Source organism: Bos javanicus, chromosome 12 (assembly GCF_032452875.1).
Source record: "Bos javanicus breed banteng chromosome 12, ARS-OSU_banteng_1.0, whole genome shotgun sequence".
In the NCBI taxonomy this organism is placed as follows: domain Eukaryota; kingdom Metazoa; phylum Chordata; class Mammalia; order Artiodactyla; family Bovidae; genus Bos; species Bos javanicus.
In genome coordinates, this window is record NC_083879.1 from 31,159,290 (window position 1) to 31,181,077 (window position 21,788).

General features: G+C 42.4%; 1 protein-coding gene across 3 annotated transcripts in view; it reads right to left on the reverse strand.

Annotated features, from left to right (window-relative positions):
- Positions 1-21,788, reverse strand: part of MTUS2 (microtubule associated scaffold protein 2) — a 388,969-nt gene that overhangs the window by 124,003 nt on the left and 243,178 nt on the right. For all 3 annotated transcript variants that reach the window (XM_061434861.1, XM_061434859.1, XM_061434858.1), the window contains one exon: positions 4,352-4,450. In XM_061434861.1, coding sequence (XP_061290845.1) covers positions 4,352-4,450 — 99 coding nt within the window. The remainder of the gene's footprint in view (positions 1-4,351; positions 4,451-21,788) is intronic.

The following is a 21,788-nucleotide window of genomic DNA, read 5'->3' on the forward strand; positions in this document are numbered from 1 at the left end:
TCTAGAGATTAACAATTCAAATGTCTGAGATAAAAATACACTGGATGGGATTAAGATTAGACATTGCATATGAAAAGATTAATGGCATGGATTTGCATAGCAGCATTACTCATAGTAGCCAAAAGCTGGAAACAAATGCCCATCAACCAATGAGTGGATAAACTATGATACATTCACATGATGTAATATTATTCAGCCCAAACCAGGAACAAAACACTGATCCAGGAAGGAAATACTGATCCTTACTTTGACATGGATGAACCTCAAAAACGTGCTAAGTGAAAACAACTGATGAAAAAAGCCACACAGAATATGATTCCATTTATACGAAATGTCCAGAATAAACAAGAAACAGAAAGTAGACTAGTGGTTGTCAGCGGCTGGGGAGCATGGATAGGGAGTGACTGCTCATGGGTATGAGTTTCTTTTGAGGGTAAAAGAAACTGCTCTGGAAGTAGTGGTGATGGCTGCACAATCTTGTGAATATACTAAAACCCACTGAATTGTATACTTTAAAAGAGTAAAATTCACAGTATGTGAATTACTAAAGAAGCAGCTGAGGCTTGGAGAAATTCTGCTATTTGCCCCAGTTCATACATCACGTGAGCCACTGAACCAGGATTTGAACTCAGTTTGGTCCATTCTCCTGGGCCAAACTGCTTGGCAACATTTAGAATTTGCAGAAGAGTTTCTAGTGAAGACAACTCCATGCAAGCATTTCCAGAAGCTGGAAGAAAACCAGCAGGAATAGGTGTCACAGAGTTAAGGGAAGGAAAATTTCAGGAAAGGAGTGATCAGTAACGCCAAAGGCCACAGAGATAAGGACCAGGACGTGTCACTTAGACTTAATAACCAGGAGGTCATGAGAGGCCTTTGCAGGATTGGGGGAGGGGAGGCAGTGGAAGAGGGAGGAGGTTGCTAGCTGGCAGGGATGGGAGAAGTCATCCGTAAGCAAGGGACAGAGATGAGAATCACAAGATGCCTATTCCTCAAGCCTGGCTGCAAAGGTGGGGAGAGAAATGGGTCAAGACCATCCTCAAGGAAGTTCCAGATCAGCAGGGGAGGGAAACACACCTGGGCTTCACCTGCCACTCCTGTCAGGTGACAGTCGAGGGTCCAAGGCTTGACGTAGGCACCACCGACCAGTGCAGCTCAGCTTATTTGATGTTCAGTAATCTGAAGAAAGGAGAGTTGCCCTCAGAGAGGGATGGAGGAGGCAAGGAGAGGAGGTTGGGGACAGGAATGCTGTGCTCCCAGACCTGTCCACTCTCATTATATACGTTTCTCTTCACCAGAGCTGGCTTGACATTCTCCTGTGGTAGCCTGGACTCCAATGTTTCTGCTCCTCTGCACACATATGCAGATGCTTTGAGCTGTTCGTGTTCTCCCAAATTCATGTGCTAATCCCTAATCTCCAATGAGATGGTATTTTGAGGAGGTGCTCTGGGGAAAGCATTTTAGGTCATGAGGGTGAGGCTTCCATGAATGGGATTAGTAGCCTCATGAGAAGAGACACCAGAGAGATGACCTTGTTTTCCCCGCATGCTGACAAAGCAAGATTTAAAAAGATAGCCCTTGTTGTGTGGAGTATCAGACAAGTCTCAACAAATTTGAAAGGACTCAAATCATCCACCTTTGGCCACCCAATGCGAAGAACTGACTCATTGGAAAAGACCCTGATGCTGGGAAAGATTGAAGGCGGGAGGAGAAGGGGACGACAGAGGATGAGATGGTTGGATGGCATCACTGACTTGATGACATGAGTTTGAGTAAGCTCCAGGAGTTGGTGATGGACAGGGAAGCCTGGCGTGCTGCAGTCCATGGGGTCACAAAGAGTTGGAAACGACTGAGTGACTGAACAGCACTGAACCAAACAAATTATCCAAAGTATGTTCTCCAGCAACAATGGAATTAAATTAGAAATACAATCAGAGAGACCTCTGGAAAGTCCTAAATATCTGCAAACTAAAAAGAATGCTGCTAAATAATCATGGGGAAAGAAGAAATCAGAAAGGGAAACCTGAAAATATTTTGAACTCAATGAAGATGAAAACCCAATATATCAAAATATGTGAATTACAGTTAACGTAGTATATGAAAGGACATTTACTGTATTAAATGTACATTAGAAAATCAGAAAGACTTCAAATTAATGATATCAGCTAATTAAACTCAATGCAAGCAGAAGAGATAATAATGATCACAGTAGAAATCTACTGAGAATCAAGTAATATTTTACACTACATACAAAACAAATTAAATGGATCACAGATGTAAATATAAAATCTATAAGTATTTTAGAATAAAATGTAGGAGAAAATATTTATGAACTTGGGTTATGTAAAGATTTTTAAAGATAATACTAAAATACGGTCCATAAAAGAAAAAATCATTAATTGGACTTCATGAACATTAAGAACTTCTAATCTTCAAAAGACATTGTTAGGGGAGTAAAAAACAGCACATAAATTGTGGAGAAAAGAAAATTGCAGATCACATACCTGAAAAAGTTGTGACCAGAATATATAGAAACTCTCAAAATTCAATTAAAAAACACTTCCAATTGAAATGGCAGAAGATTGGAATATTTTATGGAAGAATATACACAGATGTCAAATAAACATAAAAAAGATGTTCAACATTTTAATGTCATTAGTTGCCAGGTAAATGCAAATTAAAACCATGAGATACTGCTATGTACCCATTATAATGCTTATTATCTAAAAGACTGACCATACCAAGGGTTGGCAAGGACATGGAGGAACTGGCTCTCTTGGACATCACTGACGGGAATATAAAATGGTACAACTGCCTTGGAAAACAGATTGGAAAACTTTTAAACAGATTTTAAAGCTAAACACATAGCTACCATATGACTCAGGCATTCCACTCTTAGCTATTTGCCAAGAAAAATGAAAGCAGAGGTCTGTACCAAGGCTTGTACAAATGTGCGTGGTAGCTTCATTTATAATAGCCAAATCCCTGGGGGAAATCTCCAAACTGTCTCAATAGGTGAATGGATATATTGTGGTACGTACACAGTGGAGTTCTATTCGCCGATAAAAAGGAATGGACTACTGCTTCAGTAGAGCTCAACCCCTTCCTCTCCTTTCCTGTTTTCTTTTTCTTTTCTCCCCTCTCTTGGCCTTCATTGACATGGATTTAAATTTTTTAAGCCCTCATTTCAACCTTTCCCTGCGTATGTCTTGTTGGAAGTTTACAGGAATATCCTGACTACCCACATGGACAGCTGCAAGAGCAAAGGATTCCCACACCATGAAGTTTGCAACAACTAACCATGCCCCTCCCTCAACTTGCCCTTAAAAGTGCTTTGCTGAAATCCTTTGAGCAGTTCTGGGTTTTCAGAGCACAAACTACCAGTCTCCTTGCAATTAACCTTTTTCTGCTCCAAACTCCGACGTTTCCGTTTGTTTTGCCTCATCGTGCATCAGGCACACAAATCTGCCTTCGGTAACAGGCTCTGCCTCCTGACCCTCTTCATGTGTGACTTTGGATTACTTCCTATACATTTTTAGAATTTACTGGAAACATTATTAATAAGGCCATTATTCCACAAGGTTTCTGGTTCATAGTGTAGCAAGTAAGAGTGCAGTTTTGGGATTCAAAGTGCCTGTGTTAAAACAAAGGCTCTACTATTTATTTCCTGTGACTTTTGGGCAAGTTAATGAAAATCTATGAAGCTCAATTTCCTCACATACAAAGGAAGAGGCAATATCGTACCCATCCCCCAGTTACTGTGGGCGTTACGTAAATGAATACATTTAAAGACCTAAGGGCAGTACCTGGTATACAGTAAGAACTCAAACTTTAGCTGCTATTATTGCTACTATTTTTGTGCTTAAAGGTTATACTGCATTCTGTTCTACAAAGAGGCTGATGTCTTACAATATGAATTTCCATAATAGGTAGTTTTCAACTTTCACGACATTACATAGCTTGTTCATATAAGTATGTAAATAAATAACAAGTGTTTGATATCCACGGTTCATCTTTTTCTCCTCTTTTTGGAAAATTTATCTCTTGAGGTAAGATCTCCAAAATCTGTTTTTCAATTATAAATTATCTCAGGTGCTGTTGGAATAGCAGATACTCCTACACAGAGCAGATCCTACCCTCTAAATGTAGGATTAATAACATTTTTTTAAAGACGAAATGATGCCAACAGCTGGTTCATTTCAGCTGGAGTCAGAACACAGCTGCACACGCACGTCAAGCCCTGGAACAGTCACGCGTACCACGTGGGCTGGCAGTGCTCCATTAATGACATTTGAACAAAATGAATTCCAAGTTCAAGTCTCCTCAGATAACATAGTTCACATTTCTTAAATACCTGGCGAGTGAAGCTTGGTGCTTGAAGCCGCTGTCCTCTTAGGAGATGAAACTGCAGGTTTATTGGCATCTTGCTCTTTTTGTACTTCTTTCTTGGCTCCTATAAATAATTAGAAAAAGAGAGAAACAAACAAAAGAGAGCTCATTACAATCAAAACGGTTAACACAAATTGTTTGTGGAAAGGGAGGCTTAACAAAAGGCACACAGAACAAAATAATATTTGGGTGATTTGTTGCTATAGTCACCACCTCCTGTGCTTCAGGAATGACATGCTTGTTTATAGCAAAGGGAATTTTGTTATGAGCAGTCAGAGGAATAAGTACACTGCTGTCTCTGACATGATGAAAACCGCCCCTGTCTCTGGGGGTCACCGCACCCCAAGGGCCCTGACAAACTATGTGGGAGTTAAAATTTCACTGTCCTCAGCCACCAACTCAGTCGGCCTGTCTCCTTGCCAAAACAAATTTTCAGAAGATGGAGAAGGAAGCTGTAGCCGAATCTAACTGCTAATGACTCCAGCATCATGAGAGCTGAGCCTCGGGGGACTTGGTCTGCCTCTAATTAATTTCCATGCAGCTGGTCTGCAGAGGTGACCTGGAGAGCCTCCGAGTTCTATCTCTGCAGCAGCTGAGCCTTTGTGGGACCAGATGGCAGAGGCGGCTGCAGCAGCACAGGACATCTTGAACTTGGGCTCAATCTAAGAACGGGCACTCGGGACATGGCCCCATTTCTCCCTTGTGTGCTGGGCACAGACCCTCACCTCACATCCCCTTCATCAGAAAGTCAAAGAATGATGGATGGAAGATCAGAGAAGTAACACCAACCTGGGCGTACCTAGACCTGTCTCCACCTCAGGACCATTTATTATGCCATTTCTAAAGTAAACCCTGGGCTTTCCTGGTGGCTCAATGGTATAAAGAATCTGACTGCCAATGCAGGAGACAAGGGTTTGGTCTCTGATCTGGGAAGATCCCATGTGCTAAGCCCACATACCACAACGACTGAAGCCTGTGCACTTGGAGCCCATGCTCAGGAACAAGAGAAGCCATCTCAATGAGAAACTCGTGTACTGCAATGAAGAGTGACCCCTGCTCGCTGCAACTAGAGATAACCCACACACAGCAGCAAAGACCCAGCACAGCCAAAAATAATAAATAAATTTTTAAAAACCCCAAACACTGTGATTAAAAAAAAAAACCCTAGTAATGGTGATGGTCCCTTAGAAGCAGAATACAAACTTCCCTCTTCACTCTCAGCCCCACATCCTTACTCCCCCTTCAGAGGTAACTGCTGCTAGCAGTTTGCATCTATTCTTCCAGACATTATTCTAGTTATTTTTAAACATACCTACACAAACACATACATGGTTATTAATTAATTAAATGAATCGCATATGGTGATTTCTTTTTACCTACCCACACTTTTCAAGATCCTTTTCATATCAGTGCATTTATAGATCTTTTAAAAATGTCACATCATATTAAGGGGCAAAGAAGCACTATAATTTACCCATCCTCTGGTTGATGAGCATTTAGAGTGTTTGCAGGCGTCAGCTATTAAAAAAGATAAATGTGCTATGTAAACAGTTTTCTACTTCTTTGTAAGCATGTATCGGCCTCTTTACAGAATAAATGCACAGATATGCTTTTGCCAGATTAAGAGTCTGCTCATTTGCAGTATTGCCAGACATGGCCCGGTTGTCCTCCACCCAAAGCTACTAATTGACATTCCCAACCAAGTGTGGGAGACCAGCTCTTTGTACATCTCCCATGCCCCACTGACACTGAAGTCTCCATCATTTTGATTTTTTGCCAAACGCTTGGAATCTTTTTAAATTGGTCATATGCATTTGAAAATTGCCTCATTAAACCCTTCACCCATTTTTCTTATTGATGTGTAAGAATTCTTCATTTATCCTAGATATTAATCCTTTGCCTTTTCTACACATTACATTTTCCACATTTCACTTTTTACAACTTATTTATAGTACCTTTTGTTGTACTGTATTTTTAAATTTTCAATATGTCCAAATATGTCGACTTTCCCTTACAGTTTTAAAAGCACTATTTGAGATTATTTATATGCATGTGTGTATGCAAGTGTATGCACGTGTGTGTGTGTATGTGTGCACGCGCGCCCATACACATGATTGGGGAGGAGTTATTTCCGGGCTTTGCAGAGGGAGGCAGGTATTTGCAACCAACCTCTCTCTACTTTTCTGACCTGATTGGGCTCCTGCTTCTCCTGACCCCACTGGGCCTGCTTCACCCCCTCCCTCCATGTCCACTTGTCTCCTGCTCTTCCTCCTACATCTTGCTGGTGCTCAAACTTGCTGAACTTCCTCCCATTGCAGGCACATTCTCTTGAGTGCACATTCCTTCTGCATGGAATGTACCTCCCTGAACCTTGAGCTTGGTTCACTCACCTGCTCATTCAGGTCCTGGCACAGCTAACAGTCTCAAGGGAGGCACTGCCTGGCACAACAGGTAAAACAGCCCTCCTGCCACCTGACACTCTCCCCTTACCTGCTTCATTCTTCTTTACATCACTTACTACCATCCAAAACAGATCTGTCTGCTAACTGTCTACCTTCCTCACTAGAATATAAACTTCAGCCAGACAATGCACCCTGCCCTGGACAGCATGGCCATCCAATCAATGCCCACTGTCCCCTCCATTTCCTATTGGGCTCTTTTCAAGACAGCTCATGCCAAGGCATGTAGGGGCTACAGGAGGCTGGACCCTCGGGGGACCCGAAAGCCCAGCCCCATGCCACTCCACCGAAGCCACACCCACCCCACAGAGGATCCAATTTGTGGCTCATCTCACTCTCCTTCCCTCTGCTCAGATCTTAGGTTTCAAGTAACACAGAAAGTCACCCAGACTCCTGGGAGCTCAGAAGGACAGTGTTAAAGGCCAAAGTGTGAGCTAAACACACACTTTGAACGGAAACAAAACATAAATATTTATTCAGAGTTTCAATACTTTCCACCCAGCCTTCATGGAATGCTCTTTGGCAGCGTTTATCAAAAATTTAAACATTGATAGACTTGATTCAGCAATTCTGCTTCTAAAGATCTCTCTTCGGAATACAACTGTGAAAAGATGTATGTTCAAAGACACTTCATACATCATTCACAATGATAAAGACATGAAAATGACCAAAATGCACATGGGGAATGGTTAAATAAACTATAGTATGTTCATATGATGTAGCACTATGCTGCCAATAAAAACAATAAAGTTGCTTTATATTATACTAGCATGGAAAGATGTTCATGAGAAATAAAAAGCTATTTGTTGAAAAGTATGCATGGTATTATCACATTTTTAATACACAAAGATATTATCTATATTACAGCTGTAAATGGGATGTTCTCATAGCTCAAACAGTAAAGAATCTGCCTGCGATGCAGGAGACCAGGGTTCAATCCCTGGGTTGGGAAAATCCTCTGGAGAAGGGTATGGCAATCCACTCCAGTATTCTTGCCTGGAGAATCCCATGGACAGAGAAGCCTGCAGGGCTACAGTCCATGGGGTCGCAGAGAGTCAGACACGACTGAGCAACTAACACACACAGCTGTAAATATATAAAAATTTCTGAAAGACTGTTTCCTAGTTTTGTTGTTGTTGTTTAGTCACTTAGTCGTGTTGAACCCTTTGACTCCATGGACTGTAGCACACCAGACTTCCCTGTCCTCCACCATCTCCAGGAGTTTGCTCAAATTCATGTCCATTGAGTTGGTGATGCTATCCAACCTACTCATCCTCTGCTGTCCCCTTCTTCTTTTGCCTTCAATCTTTCCCAGCATCAGGGTCTTTTCCAATGAGTCAGCTTTTTGCATCAGGTGTCCAAAGTACTGGAGCTTCAGCAACAGTCCTTTCAATGAATATTCAGGGTTGATTTCTTTAGGATTGACTGGTTTTATCTCCTTGTAGTCCAAGGGACTCTCAGGAGTCTTCTCCAACACCACAATTCGAATGCATCATCACCTTCTTTGGTGCTGAGCCTTCTTTATGGTCCAACTCTCACATTCATGCATGACTACTGGAAAAACCATAGCTTTGACTAGACAGACTTTGTCAGCAAGTGATGTCTCTGCTTTTTAATGCACTGTCTAGGTTGGTCATTGTTTTCTTTCCTAAGAGCAACAGTCTTTTAATTTCATGGCTGCGGTCATTGTGCACAGTGATTGAGGAGCCCAAGAAAATAAAATCTGTCACTGCTTCCACTTTTTCCCCTTCATGAAGTGATGGGACCAGATGCCATGATCTTAGTTTTCTGAATATTGAGTTGTAAGCCAGCTTAAAATATTACTAGTTTTAAAATATTTTTGATAATGGCTACTACTTCTGAGCAGTAGGATCAAGGGAATTTTACTTTTTGTTTTCATATGCTTCTGCATTATTTCCACTTTTAATGAAGATCTCATACATTGTTTTTATAATAAAAAACAAAAGCCATGAAACCAAAAACAAAATGAAAATAATTTGTCTGCTCTATGAAGGAATAAGGAAAGCAACCAGCTGAGTACAAACAATTCCACAAGCATAACTTTGATAGAAAGTTTCACGATCCTGTCCCCGTAGGAACACGGAGCTGCCGAGAAAATTTCTCTGTGGTTCAGGGAACTCTTGATGGCACAGAAAATTAGGGCAATTAGTCAAGAATACAGTGGCTTCTGCAATTTTCTTGCAATGTGGACTCAGAGTAAATAATTTTTAAGTACACTGTAAACTTTCATTTTACTCCGTAAGATCCCAGAGTACCTACTGAAATGGAGCAGGACCCGATGGTCCTTGCCCCAGCATCCCATCCCCTGCCCCAGGTCCTCTGCCTGTCTTCTGTCTGTGGAAAAATTTAGCCAAAGAATAAGTTTAATCAGAGAAGTGAGAACATGCAGAAACAGAGGAAAACAGTCACAGGAGACCAAATAATGATAGTTTAGTCTGTAAGCATAGCCAAGGACCTTTAGGTCCTTCTCAAGAGCTATAGATAATATTCTGAACCATGTGCCGTGAGCTGTCTCATAGATACTGAAACCTCCACCAGGTGGAGGCTAACTATATAATGACTAGACTGTAGCCGTGACATAAGCTGTAACAATTCTGAGAACCGGCCTCAAGGAAATTGGGAGCACGCCCTGGAACTGAAGGCTAACTGTACTTAAAACAAGATGGTGCTGGTCAGACCCCCAATGACCAATTTCAAGATGACTGTCAGAGCTGACTGTGCTGTTTCTGCCTACAGCCCCCTCCCTCCATCTATAAAAGCTCTTGCCCCCTGGTTGGACTTTGGACAGGCATCTGCCTTCCCACCCCTCAACTCTGCCCCATCCTGCCCCTTACCCCACGCGGCTGTGTGTGTGCAAAGTCCAGAACCCTGTCACTGCAGCTCTTGGAGCAGGGGCAGAAGAAGGTGGCAGTGGGGAAAGAAATGCTGGTCTCCCTCCGGTCTCAGAGGAGAAGTCATAGAGTTTCATTTGAAACTGACAGTCACTGACAGCAGTCACCTATTTCCAGACAATCCCTAAAGCGTTTCACCATAAACAGAGCAGCAAACAGCCTCTCAGAGGCTTAGGTCGAAAGGAGCTCCCTGGCAAAGCTCCTGGACACTGCTCCTCGGTGGAGGAAAGAAGAGCGTGTGAGCTCAGCTTCTCCTGGACACGGGCCTTCCACATGCAAGACTCCAACACGTGCTGCTCCAAGACCCACCTCGTGTTTTCTTACAACCTGCTCATCACGGATGCTTAACGCCAAGTCCACCTGAGCAGAGCCCTGAGCCCAGGACCAGAGCCCCCCAGTCAAGAGCGGTGGATGAGCACGAGGCTGTGCTCTTAAAAATGTGATGACAAATGACAATGCTTAATTCAGAATCCTCAGGGAGCACATCAAAATGAAAAGAAAAAATTCGATTATAGATAATGGTTAGAAAAATGCTCTATTTTTTTTTCATAGAAAGAAAAATGCTATATATTTTTTTAAATAAAATGAGCATATCAAGAAAAAAAAAATCAAAGGGAATTTTCATAGGCTCCTAACCTCACACACAATGGGCCACCAATCCCTGAAAATAAATCTCAGTAGAAGTAAGAAAAGATAAGAAACAAAAAGGATAAAGAAACCTGCACAGCCAGAGACTTTATGCTCCAACTGTCTAACTTTCTCATTCTATCCACTTGTGAAAGTGGAATTAATGGGGCTAATTCTAATTCCCCTAGCCCAATAGACCTGGCCCAGATGTCATGAAAGGCCCCGTTAGGAAGATGAAGAGGAACAGGAAGAAAAATGAAAGGTAAATGTGACAACAATGTAAGTTATGATTATCAGGCAATGGAGCTGCAGAAGGCGAATAGGAAAACATGAATGATGTAACCAGGAAGCAGGGATTCTGTTGTCACTTAGGAGATGGATAGAATGAGGGGCCATTTCAAGGAAAGATTTATAGGGACTGAATGGGATGAAGAAAGGAAATATTATCTAGATAAAAACACAACAAATAAAAGAGGAAGCTGGATGAGTTATAAATGAGAGGGGGGGTGAGAGAGGACTCCAGAGGGGTTGCAGAGATAAGAGAAAGAAACAGCTTTTAGCTGCCAATAGTAATATATTTTTTTACTGCAACTCTTGGCTGGCAGAATCTTAGTTCCCTGACCTGGGATCGAATCCATGCCCACTGCAGTGGGCTCTCAGAGTCTTAACCACTGGATGGCCAGGGAATCCCCATGCCAATAGTAGTTTTAAAAAATCAACAGAAATATCTGACATTGGTGGAAAATGGAGTTAATGAGGGAAACAGTCTAAATATACCTGAAATGAGGCTAGATTGAAACTATTAAAGGTTCATTCCATTTCCTCCACCCTTTATTGCATGTGTGAGGGAAGTGGAAATTCAAAGTAGAATAAAGGAGATTTCTGTGCTCAAATAAAGACCTACAAAAATCAGACTTGTAACAGAGATCTAATTATTTCCTGGGATAAGAGCAGGGATAATTTACTTTTGAAGACTGTTGTGAAAAGGTAAGAATGAAGGAGTGAGGTTTGGGGGAAAATACCATATCTATTTAAAAGTTTTATAATCCCCAAGTATGGACTTCCCTGGTGGTTCAGACAGTAAAGAATCTGTCTGCAATGCAGGAGACCTAGGTTTGATTCCTGGGTCTGGAAGATCCTTTGGAGAAGGAAACAGCAACCCACTCCAGGATTCTTACCTGAAGAATCCCATGAACAGAGGAGCCTGGTGGGCTATAGTCCATGGGATTGAAGGAGTCAGATACGACTGAGTGACTAAACCACTACCACCCACAACTGGCCTCAATCTTTCAGAGTAACTTTCTCAAATGGTCCTCATCATCCTCACCCAACTTATCTTTCAGTCAGGAGATCTCTTTCAAACCACCCAGCACCACCCCACCGGAACTCGAAGCCCTATGCTTGTGTTAAACTCTTTTTCCTTGAAGGTTCCTAACTATTGGCTGATATACTCTAACACTGTTCCTTGCTGTCACTACAGCTATAGTTACTGACTTTCACTTACTCCTAGACATGGTCTTCCTCTTACCTCAGGTCCTGCCATCAAGCTGGGAAATGTCCATGATCCCATGCACAACTCATTTGACATCCCAGCCTTTCAGTACTTAGACAACTGCCACTCTTCTAGGGTCTTCCCAGTAGTCATGTACAGATGTGAAAGTTGGACCATAAAGAAGGCTAAGCACCAAAAAATTGATACTTTCGAGTTGTGGTGCTGGAGAAGACTCTCGAGAGTTCCTTGGACAGCAAGGATATCAAACCAGTCAATCCTAAAGGAAATCAACCTTGAATAGTCATTGGAAGGACTGACACTGAAGCTCCAACACTTTGGCCACTTGATGTGAAGAGCTGACTTATTAGAAAAGACCTTGATGCTGGGAGAGAGTGAAGGCAAAACAAGAAGGGTGGCAGAGGATGAGATAGTTAGATTACATCAGGGACTCAATGGACATGAATCTGAGCAAACTCCAGGAGATAGTGGAGGTCAGGGGAATCTGGTAGGCTACAGACCACAGGGTCACAAAGAGTCAGGACATGCCTTAGCGACTGAACAACAACAACTCTTACTAGGCACCTTTAATCAGGAAACCTGGGTATCACCCTGCACCTTGAATCACCTAGAACCTTACCTCTGAAATTCACACACCCCACTTTGGCCGCAAATTTCTTCTTACAGTTGGTCACTTGGCTAAACCCAGAATTCTGATGCGGCAATCATTCCCCTGGGGATTGAGAAGGCGTCTTTCTTTCAGTGTTCAGGGGTGCTTTGGGAAAGTTAGGTACTACTCTAAAGTTCAACCTTGGTGCCTCTTCTTTTCCCCAGTCTTATGAAATCTTATGATGTGCCTGTCCCGTGAGGGTCTTTTTTCATTCATTATGCTGGGCACCTGGTAGGCTGTTCCAGTCCTACAGTGGAGGGAAATTTTCTTAAAATGTTGCTTTCATCATTTCCTCCCCTCTGATTTCTCTATTTTCTTTAAATTGGGTATAGCTGCTTCACCACGTTGTGTTCGTTTCCACTGTGCCACGAAGTGACCCAGCTCCATGTACATATACAACCCCTCCCTCCTGGACCTCCCTCCCGCCCGTCAGGAGGCACCAGGGAATTTTTAATCTTTTTACTTGGGCACTTTTAATACTAAGCAGATCATATTTGTAGGGGGGAAATGCTAGCCCTGAAAGGCACGATTTTATTGTGTTCTTGAATTAATGGGAAAGTAAATTACTGGATAGAATAAGACAAATAATTCAGACCATTCCTTTCATTTGAACTTACCTAACTAAAACTGCCACGGTGAATAAAACCCAGTTTCTATTTAGGAAGTTTCGAAAAATCCAAGTACTTTTCCCACCACGATTTACTTATTCACATGTTCTCAGGACCTAACAGATCATGCAGAGTCTTGATTCCCCAGGAGAACTGGATTATTTTCCTCCCACAAATCCATCACAGGAATAGCTTTACTCATTATGTTGTGTGTGAAAGTGATTTCTCATTACTCACTTAGGACGTCAGGCCTGTTTATTATGTGGGGAGAAACAGATACTGGAGAAGAAATGAAAAAAGGAAAATAAGAAGTGGTTTCAAAATGTCAGGAATTCACCTGACTGTAAGGACTATTGTACTATAATTCTCTAATTTTTTTACAGCCTATGTTATGATTGTCTTTTATGATAATATTCATCTTTTTCTTCAAAATGTAAACTACCAATGTGGTAAACGATAACTCACAGTTGAGACAGTGGCCACTATAAAATAGAAGCTATGGTGATAAAATAAAAGTTTTGCAGCTAGATTCCCAGGCTTGAAGTCAACCCAGAAATCTTCCGGTTTCATTACCCTTAGAAAATGACTTGATCTCTCTAATCCACAGCTTCCTAATCTATAAAATAAGGTTAAGAATAGTACCAGCACATCATAATAAGTAAGGATGCAATGAGATGGTGGGTCTGGCAAGCATACAGTAAGTACTCAAAACATGCTGGCAATTATTATTCTACTTGACGTCATGAACCATGACGTCAGGTTGGCCACTGTCCAGCTTGGATACACAGCAGGGTATTGTCACACTGCTGTTGTTCAGTTGCTCAGTCATATCTGACTCTTTGTGACCCCATGGACTGCGGCATGCCAAGGCTACAGAACGAACTTCAGCTTCAGCATCAGTCGTTCCAATGAATATTCAGGACTGATCTCCTTTAGGATGGACTGGTTGGATCTCCTTGCAGTCCAAGGGACTCTCAAGAGTTTTCTCCAACACCACAGTTCAAAAGCATCAATTCTTTGGCACTCAGTCTTCTCTGTCACATTACTTATTCTGCTGTCATTCATCCCCATCAACCTGCCATGTGGGTTGTTCAACAGTCAGAGCTACTTCTGAGACTGCTGCTGCTGCTGCTGCTGCTAAGTCGCTTCAGTCATGTCTGACTCTGTGCGACCCCATAGACGGCAGCCCACCAGGCTCCCCCGTCCCTGGGATTCTCCAGGCAAGAACACCGGAATGGGTTGCCATTTCCTTCTCCACTTCTAAGACTGGAGGACTCTATATTTCATACTCCTGCATCTGGTAGTCATACACTGGCTTCTCATGTCCATCATGGGCTTTAGACTCTGATCAGCTGCTGAAGAGATTACTGATAACAAAGTGTGGGGCCTGAAATAGTGCTTGACACAAATATGCTGATCGATGGATCAACGATGAATACACGAAGACTCTGCAATGTCCAAGAAATGTGTGATGTTTTGCCAGTTATCTTAGAAAAGGAATGGCTGGCATTTGTTTTTTCTTATTATATTTTCATTTTTCCTAGCTCCCCCCAACGTCATCACCCAAAGGCAGTAAACAGGGTATTTGGTATTTCATCAGCATAAGGTAGCTAGTAAAACATACAAATCTGGAGAGAACTGGAAAGTTTTAAACACTGACATGTAATTAAAAGTGCCGTGCTCATCAGGCTAAGAGACGGGGCTACAGCATGGAAGCATTTTGCATAACAATGCACTTACAGTTCAGGAGGCAGAGTTATGAGGCACATAAATGTCAGAAATCACAACGCAAAAGCAGCTCCACAGGACCATTGGCACTAATTACTGCTGGCCCAGCTCCCATAGCTCTTGGAGGCTGACAAGCAGAGTGGGCACAATACCAGGTGTGCAACCTTTGAGATGCAATACGTGCATATACTCTTATGTGAGAGTTAGGGTTTTCTGCCCCACTTTGGAGGGGCCACCACATCTTTTCAGGTTTCACACCAGCCTACAGGGGGCTTAATAGCAAGTGAGTCGTGGTATTTTACAAATTCTCGCTGGTACGATGGGCGTGTCCCATTGCACCTCCCAAATCATCAAAAATATCATCCGTGCTTCCATGAAAGAAACGGCAGATTAAGAGAAATATATCTTGTCCCTTACCTGGATCATTCTGTGACACTTCGATGATAATTTTTAAACAGCCCTCGAGGCCACTAAAGTGCCCAGAGGATGAGGTTATCAGAGCTTTAAACTCAAGTGTCCACACACAAAATCAAACTGTCCCAATGAACCACCTAAGGGGCAATGCTTGTGTGATGATGAAGAGGGGACCCACCAGTAAAAGCAGTGACTGAGGAAGCAGCTGTACATTTTCTGTACTTTTTTATTTTTGACCCTGTCTTTTTACCAGCTTTCCAGTTCTTCCACAAAAGCGTTGAAAGGGGAGAGGAGGCTGCACGTTTTCAAATTAACAAGCCATCTAGTGGTCAGCAGCCTAGGTTCAAGACTTTCAGTGGGGAGGGAGACCTGGGAACCTCTAATATTTACAAAGAGGGGATCTACATGGTCACCCGCACAGAACGCCATCCCCACTCCTGCCGCCTGGCAACTCGGACTGACCGGTTAGGTCTCTCCTGCATGCTTTTTGCACACTGTGTTAGGTCTGTTAAATACGCCTCCACCGTACACTCAGCATGGGTGTGTGTCCACCCAGCCCTGTCCAACTCTTTGAGACCCCGTGGACTACAGCCCTTCAAGCTCCTCTGTCCAAGGGATTTCCCAGGCAAAAACACCCGAGTGGGTTGCCATTTCCCACTCCAGGGAATCAACCCAACCCAGGGATCGAACCCAAGTCTCCTGCGTACATTTTTTACTGCTGAGCCACTGGGGAAGCCTGTTACACTCAGCATAACCATAATTAAATACATGTGTAAGTATGAGTTTTATGCTTTTTTCTCCTGTGACACCAGCAGCCCTATAGAAACAAGGACTGTGTCTGTCCCATTCACGTGATGTCCCCCAGCATCCAACACAGAGCTCAACTCAGAGAAGGTGCTCTCGAAACCTCCATGGAATGAATGGAAGCCCATCCACACCTCCCCTGACTTTGCCCGGCCCAGAGTGACTGAGCTGGACTCTGGGGTCATAGCATGGGACTCACAGGGCCTTCTGGCCTGGTGAGGAGGAAGCTCTCCACCCACTGCTGGCCAGAAAGAACAGCAAACAGGCCTTCCAAGACACCCACAAACACCACCCTCTGAACCATGCAATGGATAGTCACTCCATCCATCATCCTGCCATATTTTCCTATCTCTGGGACCTCATGCAAAGGAACAGGCCTCAAATGTATCACCTTAATTTTTCTCCCACTAATGTTCTTTCTAACACTTCTACTCTCCTGTAAACGCCTCCACCCCCAAGCCATTGCAGGTCCCTCTGTTGGCTTCATGAGGACTGATGAGCTAAAGCTGGGGGAACCATGGGGACCCCGTCTCAGGGAGAACACAGCCAACACCAAGTGATAACACCCCCTGTACTGAAGAGCCCAGCGCAACCTAATTGCTCTGGGCTTGTCCCCTGCAGGTCCCACGCCTGGGTGAGCATGGGCTTCCACACTGTGCGGTGCCATGACTCTCTCACCGTCAGAACTGCCTCTCGTTTTCATTAAAGGAGCATACGTCACCTGCTATGGTGAGAACAAGTCCCCAACCTCCAGATCCAAGATGCCCATGGCAAAGTGAGCCCTTTACCTGTCCTGTCTTGTCCTAAAGTTGCATATTTTGTTTCAGCAAGTTCTTACTGAGTCTCTTTATTTAGATGTGCCCAGAGAGGGGAGATGATGCTTGGCCAGACTAGAGGGAGGGTGAGGAGACATGTTAGAGCAGGCTGTTTACAGAACCCAGAACATCCAAGTGCTCGGTAAACACATTCTGATGGTGCAGACACGCTACTGGTATTTTTACACTATGAAGAAAGAAGAAAGTGTTAGTCTGTCAGTCGTGTCTAACTCTTTGCAACTCTATGGACTGTAGCTCACCAGGCTCCTCTGCCCATGGAATTCTCCAAGCAAGAATACTAGAGTGGGTTGCCATTCCCTTCTCCAGGGGATCTTCCTGACTCAGGGATCAAATCCGGGTCTCCTGTATTACAAGCAGATTCTTTACCATTTGAGCCACCAGGGAAGGCTATAGTATACCCAGAAATAGGAATTCTCAGGTGATGCAGTGGTGAAGAACCCGCCTGCCAATGCAGGAGATGCAAGAGATGCAGGTTCAATCCCTGTGTTGGGAAGATCCCCTGGAGGAGGAAATGGCAACCCACTCCAGTATTCTTGCCTGGAAAACTCTATGGACAGAGGAACCTGGTGGGCTATAGTCCATGGGGCTACAAAGAGTCGGACGCAACTGAGCGAGCACACACACACGCCAAAAAACACCTACATCTGTGATTTTAATACAGAAATAATAACCTGCTTTTAAAGAAGTAAAATAATTTTTGTGATACAAGTGGAGCTTCTGTACCCACAAAGCAACAGCCTCACTATTCCCAGAGAATTTTTTCCTTAGGGGGAGAGAAACCGAAACAATAAGACATCAGCTGTTCATTCTCTGTATAGCCATACGAAATCCTTCTATATAGCTGAGTCTGAATAAAGGAATTTTATTTTCCATAATACATCGTGTCAACATGACACAATCAGAAGGCATATTGACCAAGCAGTATCCTATCATCAGATCAACACTTCAACTGAAAATATTCTCCCCTTTGCTACAACAACTGCAGACCAGTTAGAAAAGTCAATGGGTAAAGCCTGAATATTTGTGCAAAATTACGTAGATCAACATCCTGGTGAGATGTTGTATTTGACATACGAACAACAGAACAGCTTTTCATGAAAATTCAGAGACAAAGAGTCACGAAAAGACTAAGGTTAAGTTTCTAAAATTCTTCTCTTTATATAGCAATGGAGAGGGTGTTCCATACTTTTTTTTTTTTAACCATTAGCACTAAATCCATGACAGTTTCCTTTGTCATCATACTGATGTCAAAGAAGCTAAGATCTTTATTAACTTATAGGAAGATGATATTCTGGGAGTAGATCTTGCTCAGTACAGTGTTATTAGTTCTCAGCCTGTGACTGAAAGCCCAGGGAAAGAAGGGACGTGGACAGAATCCAGAATGGATTGTAGGGGATCAGGGTGCGGTGTGTGCATAACTAGCATTGTCCCAGAAAGAAGACTCACTCGCTCAGTTCTAAGGCGGTGGATGAACCTAAAGCTAATACAGAGTACAGTAAGTCAGAAAGAGAAAGATGAATACTAACACATATATATGGAATCTAGGAAGATGGGACCGACGATCCTATGTGCAAGGCAGCAAAGGAGACACAGATGTAAGGAACAGACTTTTGGACTTAGTGGGAGAAGGAGAGGGTGGGATGATTTGAGAGAAGAGCATTGAAACATATACACTACGAGCCAGCGGGAGTTTGATGAATGATGCAGGGCACCCAAAGCCCGTGCTGTGGGACAACCCGGAGTGATGGGGTGGGGAGGGAGGGATGTGGGGGCGGTTCAGGATGTGGTGGACACATGTATATCTATGGCTGATTCATACCGATGTATGGCAAAATCCATCACAATATTGTAAAGTAATTAACTTCCAATTAAAATAAGTTAATTTAAAAAAAGGAAGACTCAATCTCAACCTTTATTTTTCAATGACAGTTATTTCAATAAAATGTAATTAACTGGCTTCCATCTGAGTAAGAATGCCTAAGCAACACAGCACAGAGGTTAGGTATATAGGTTTTAAGTGAATTTGAATATCTTTTCATATATTTATGGCCACTGACCACTTTGTTCTTCTATTGTCTAAGTCACCCATTCATATATTTTACCTATTTTTTCAAATTAAGTTGTATTTTTTTCTATTGATTTTCATATTAAAACTTTGTTGCAGCATTTTCATTCAGTCTATCAACCTTCTTAATTCTATGATGTTCATTATTGCAGACAATTTAAAATTTGTATGTAGTTAAATCTTTTTTTTTAAAGGTTTCCAGGTTTTATATCATGTTCAGGAAGGCCTTCCCTATTCCCAAATTTTAAACTATTTCAATTATTTTATTATCAGAAAAGATATGCTTAAAAATATACTATTAAAGTTGTCCATTATGTTGTTCAAAGTAAGTTTTTAAAAATTCACAAAATTAAAATCGTACATACACGTTTGTGCTAAAAAACAAGTTCTCTCTTCTGATAAAGTGCCACACTCTATTTTTTTCCCCCCTAATTATGTTTTTTCTTTCTTTCTTTCTTCTTGCAGCCAGGAAGCTCTGAGTCCAGTTTTATCAGGCTCTTCTCTTTTTTATTACTTGGATTTTTAATCCTCTGGGCCCTTTACTGCATGCTACCTTGTATCTTTGCTGAAATCAGAAAGTGATTACAAAATAAACAAATTAGAAAATGATTAAACAAATAAAGAAAAAGTGATTAAGTGATTTTAAAAGTCTATTATATTTAAACTTTTTTGGGTCATTTGTTTCTTAACCCATCTTTTTAAAAAAATATTGCTTTATTTCAGCTGCACCGAGTCTAACTGCAGCACACAGGATCTTTAGCTGTGGCATGTGGGACCTAGTGCCTTGACCAGGGATAGAACCTGGGCCCCCTGCACTCGGAGCACAGAATCTTAGCCACTGGACCACCAGGGAAGTCCCTCTTAATCCATCTTACAATGACTTCCTGGTCTGCTAGAATTAACTGACAGCCAGCTGATAAGATTACAGATCTCTTGTTCTCACTCTAATTGTTGTTCAGTCACTCAGTTGTGTCCAACTCTCTGACCCCATGGACATCAGCACACGAGGCTTCCCTGTGCTTCACTATTTCCCCGAGTTTGCCCAAACTCATGTCAACTAAGTCAGTGATGCCATCCGACCATCTCATCCTCTGTCATCCCCTTCTTCTCCTGCTTTCAATCTTTCCCAGCATCAGGGTCTTCTCAGATGAGTCCGTTCTTTGCACCAGGTGGCCAAACACTTCAGCTTCAGCATCAGTCCTTCCAGTGAATATTCAAGGTTGACTTCCTTTAGGATTGACTTGTTTAATCTCCTTGCTGTCCAAGGGACACTCTAATTATTAGTGTACAATTCTGTTTACCTTATTGTGACTGTTCTAATTATTCTTGAATCTAAGTCACCTATGGCTTAAAGCAAGTGTTTAAAATGTTTCCTGAATAAACAAACCAGAAAAAAGTTACTCACAGAAAAAACTCACATCAGAAATCTAGGTTAAAAGAAACAGCCCAAGCATTCCCCGGGCATGTTCTATTGTGGGTACATGTTGCATTTGAAGACATGGATGACAGTAATTGAACAGTTGACCCAAAGACACAAGAGCTTACCATCATTAGCCTGGAATCACCAAGGGAAAGAAGTGACACATCACAGTTTAGAAATACCAGCATGAGTTAAAACAAGGGTTGGTGTTACCCAAGTAATTAGAATAACCCAAATACCCTACAGTCCCAAGAAACCCAATTATTTGGAATTTAACTGTAATTTGCATGCCTGCCTTCTGCTTTTTAATTAGCCTGATGACAGAACAAGGCAATGGGAAAGCTGATTTGGTATTAGGAACTACATTTTATTTAAATGAAAAATTCATACCTATAGGATAAATGCAAAGTTAAAATTCAGTAATAAAATGTATCTTTTAATCATAATTTTTAAATTGTTATTAAATTAGGTGTTGGAGTGAGATGAAAGTTAGAAGAGAATGTCCTGAAATCTCTCATCTGCTGCTCTGTTTTCCCAATCCACACTTTCCCCAGATGAGTCCATTTCACAGGGGCCACAGCCAAGGGTTTACACAGAGGCTGGGGTGGGTCCTCCACCTAGCAAATGGTGGTAATTAACTCTTGTTCTAAACACCTTAACACCTCCTCCTTGTCAACAATGGGAAAATGTATAAGAAGTTTTATGTCTTTGGAAAATCAAATGCAGAGCCTTATGTGTATTAAGTTATGTGCTATGTGCTCAGTTGTGCGCTCTTGGTGACCCCATGGACTGTAGCCCACCAGGCTCCTCTGTCCGTGGGATTTCCCAGGCAAGGATATTGGAGTGGGTGCCATTTCCTTCTCCAGAGGATCTTCCTGACCCAGGGATTGAACATTGGCAGGCAGATTCTTTACCACTGAGCCACCTGGGAAGCCCAGGAATTTACTAGAAATGCAATTTCTGAGGCTTCACCCCAGACCCACTGAATAAGTCACTCAGGACGAGAGCCAGTAATCTTTTCTAACAAGCTCTACAGGTAGTTTTGAGGCACTAAAATTTGATAAACACAGGTCTACAGGATTTATTCAACACTGTATTTTAACTCACTGTAGGCTTGTCTACTTATTTTCTATTTAAACCCAAACCAAACATATTAAGAAACTGGAACTAAAAGAGAGTCATAGGTCGTGTGACATTCATTCACTGATTCGTTGATTCATCTGACTGTTAACGAATAGATGCTAAGTAGCCACTGGGAGTTAGTCACTGAGGCGACTGCAGGATCAGGGATACTGGGCTAAATAAATGGGACAAGGTCACTGTCCCCAGGAGCTTTCCCTCCACTGAGGAAGAAAAAACCAAACAGGTCA